At 41.1% G+C, this 1,942-nt stretch overlaps 1 protein-coding gene across 1 annotated transcript; it reads left to right on the forward strand.

The window, feature by feature from the left end:
• The first annotated feature begins 1,025 nt into the window (after nt 1-1,025).
• On the forward strand, nt 1,026-1,661 carry LOC120107956 (uncharacterized). Its single transcript, XM_039121486.1, has one exon. It carries the CDS (start codon nt 1,026-1,028, stop codon nt 1,659-1,661), a length of 636 nt encoding a protein of 211 aa, XP_038977414.1.
• Nucleotides 1,662-1,942: the final 281 nt, after the last annotated feature.

The following is a 1,942-nucleotide window of genomic DNA, read 5'->3' on the forward strand; positions in this document are numbered from 1 at the left end:
TGTATATAGTGTATAGTTACAGTTATAGATCCTGTTGTGGATATGGGTTGACCATGGATGGATTGGAAAGCAGGTATATATATATGTGCAGATCAGTTGTGTGCCTGCGATAATGTATTGCTATATATTGTCCAGGTTTATTATGTGACAGATTATATGATTGCTGCTCTGATAGGTAGTGTTGTTGTATGTATTGAGATAATCCTGACAGATCAATATAAGAAAGGTGATCATTTTGTGCATGCATCATGCCAAAATTTTCAGGATTTATTGATGATTGATAGGTAGTAGGGTTCTACGTGGTGACTGGTGGTTTTATGCCTCCCCGCACCATAGGACCGTCGCGGCAGCCCGCCGGAACGGGGCGGGGGTCGTGACAAAGCTTGGTATCAGAGCAAAGGTTAAGAAGAGTCCTGTCAGAGCAATAGGATGAGTCAGGATTAAGTATAGGATTATACTATGGAGCATAGGGTTTTTCTGTATATTATTTTATGAGTCATTTACAATTCTGTAAAATATATTTGGGGATGAGACTTAAGAGTTCTTTTCTGGCTTTACTTGAGATATAAAATTTTATATCATTCAGTTTAGAATCAAGATTTGTATTTTGATAGAAAGTCAATTAATAAATTTAGAGAATATTGATCAGAGTTGTGCAGCCAATCAATTTCATAAACCAAAAATATTGGTCAATTTAAATTGGTCAAAAATATTGATTGTGATGGAGACTAGATTTTTCAATAATGAAGACTTTTGTTAATAAGAGAAGGTGAATATTGTTGATTCTTAGATTAATCATGATATAACTATGTTATCTCCCTGATGGTTTTTGCTATTTTTGCTATGCTAAGAAAATAATTTATGTAAACTCATCATAAATTCTTGACTGCTAGGTAGCCGTAAGCAACATGGAGGATGAAAGAGAAATAAGGGTACCTTTCCCGGACCCTGACAGCCAATCAATTTCATAAACCACTCCACACTCCGTAGCAACCCAGGCAGACCTGGCAAGAGTGTACCAGTTAATGGCACAACTGCTTCAGCAACAGCAGCAGATGCAGTTGGCTGCCCAACCTGTACAGCTGATGGATTCCTATTATAAGAGATTCCATAGGCTAAATCCACCGACATTTGATGGTGGATCCGATCCCATGATAGCTGAGATCTGGATCCGGAAAATGGAGAAGATGTATAAGTTACTCCAATTTTCCGAGGAGGTAAAAGTCAGACTAGCTATCTTTATGCTAAGGGGGAGTGCTGAGTCTTGGTGGACTGCTATGGAGACAGCATATGAGGTCAACGGAATGGCCTGGAGAGATTTTAAGAGGGTATTTTATGCTAAGTACTTTTCGGACTCAGTCAGGCAAAGAAAGCAGAATGAGTTTTTATCGTTGACTCAGTCCGAGCATATGACTGTCTTGGATAACGCCAATAGGTTCGATGAGCTGGGTCGATTTTGCCCCCAGTTCATGGAGGACGATATAAGTAGAGCCAACCGGTTCAAACAAGGGCTTAGATATGGGATCAGGTTCCGGACATCTTTACAGTTAATTACCAGCTATATGGATATTTTGGACAGAGCTTTGAAAGTAGAAGCTGAATTGAAAAGATCTAATAGAGAAAGGGCTGACCTGATGAGATCTAGATTAGCTAGAAGTTAGAGTGGCAGGCCATGGGATTTCAGGGGCATTCCAATTCAAAAGAAGCCCAGGTACCGCACTTACTCTAGCAGATCCTATAGTGGGCCCTATATGAGGAGAGCGGGGGCATGTTATAGTTGTGGGCGGACTGAACACCTGGCACGTGATTGCCCATACAAGAGGAGGAATGAGCTCAGACCTCCTGTACCTGGTGACCAGAGGCCAAGAAGCAATGCTCGAGTTTTGCACTGACCCACCAAGATGCCAGTGCCAATGACCGGGTGGTGACAGGTATATTACCA

Source organism: Phoenix dactylifera, chromosome 6 (assembly GCF_051530095.1).
Source record: "Phoenix dactylifera cultivar Ajwa chromosome 6, Ajwa_hap1_PhDact_Kaust_v1.1, whole genome shotgun sequence".
Taxonomy (NCBI): Eukaryota; Viridiplantae; Streptophyta; class Magnoliopsida; order Arecales; family Arecaceae; genus Phoenix; species Phoenix dactylifera.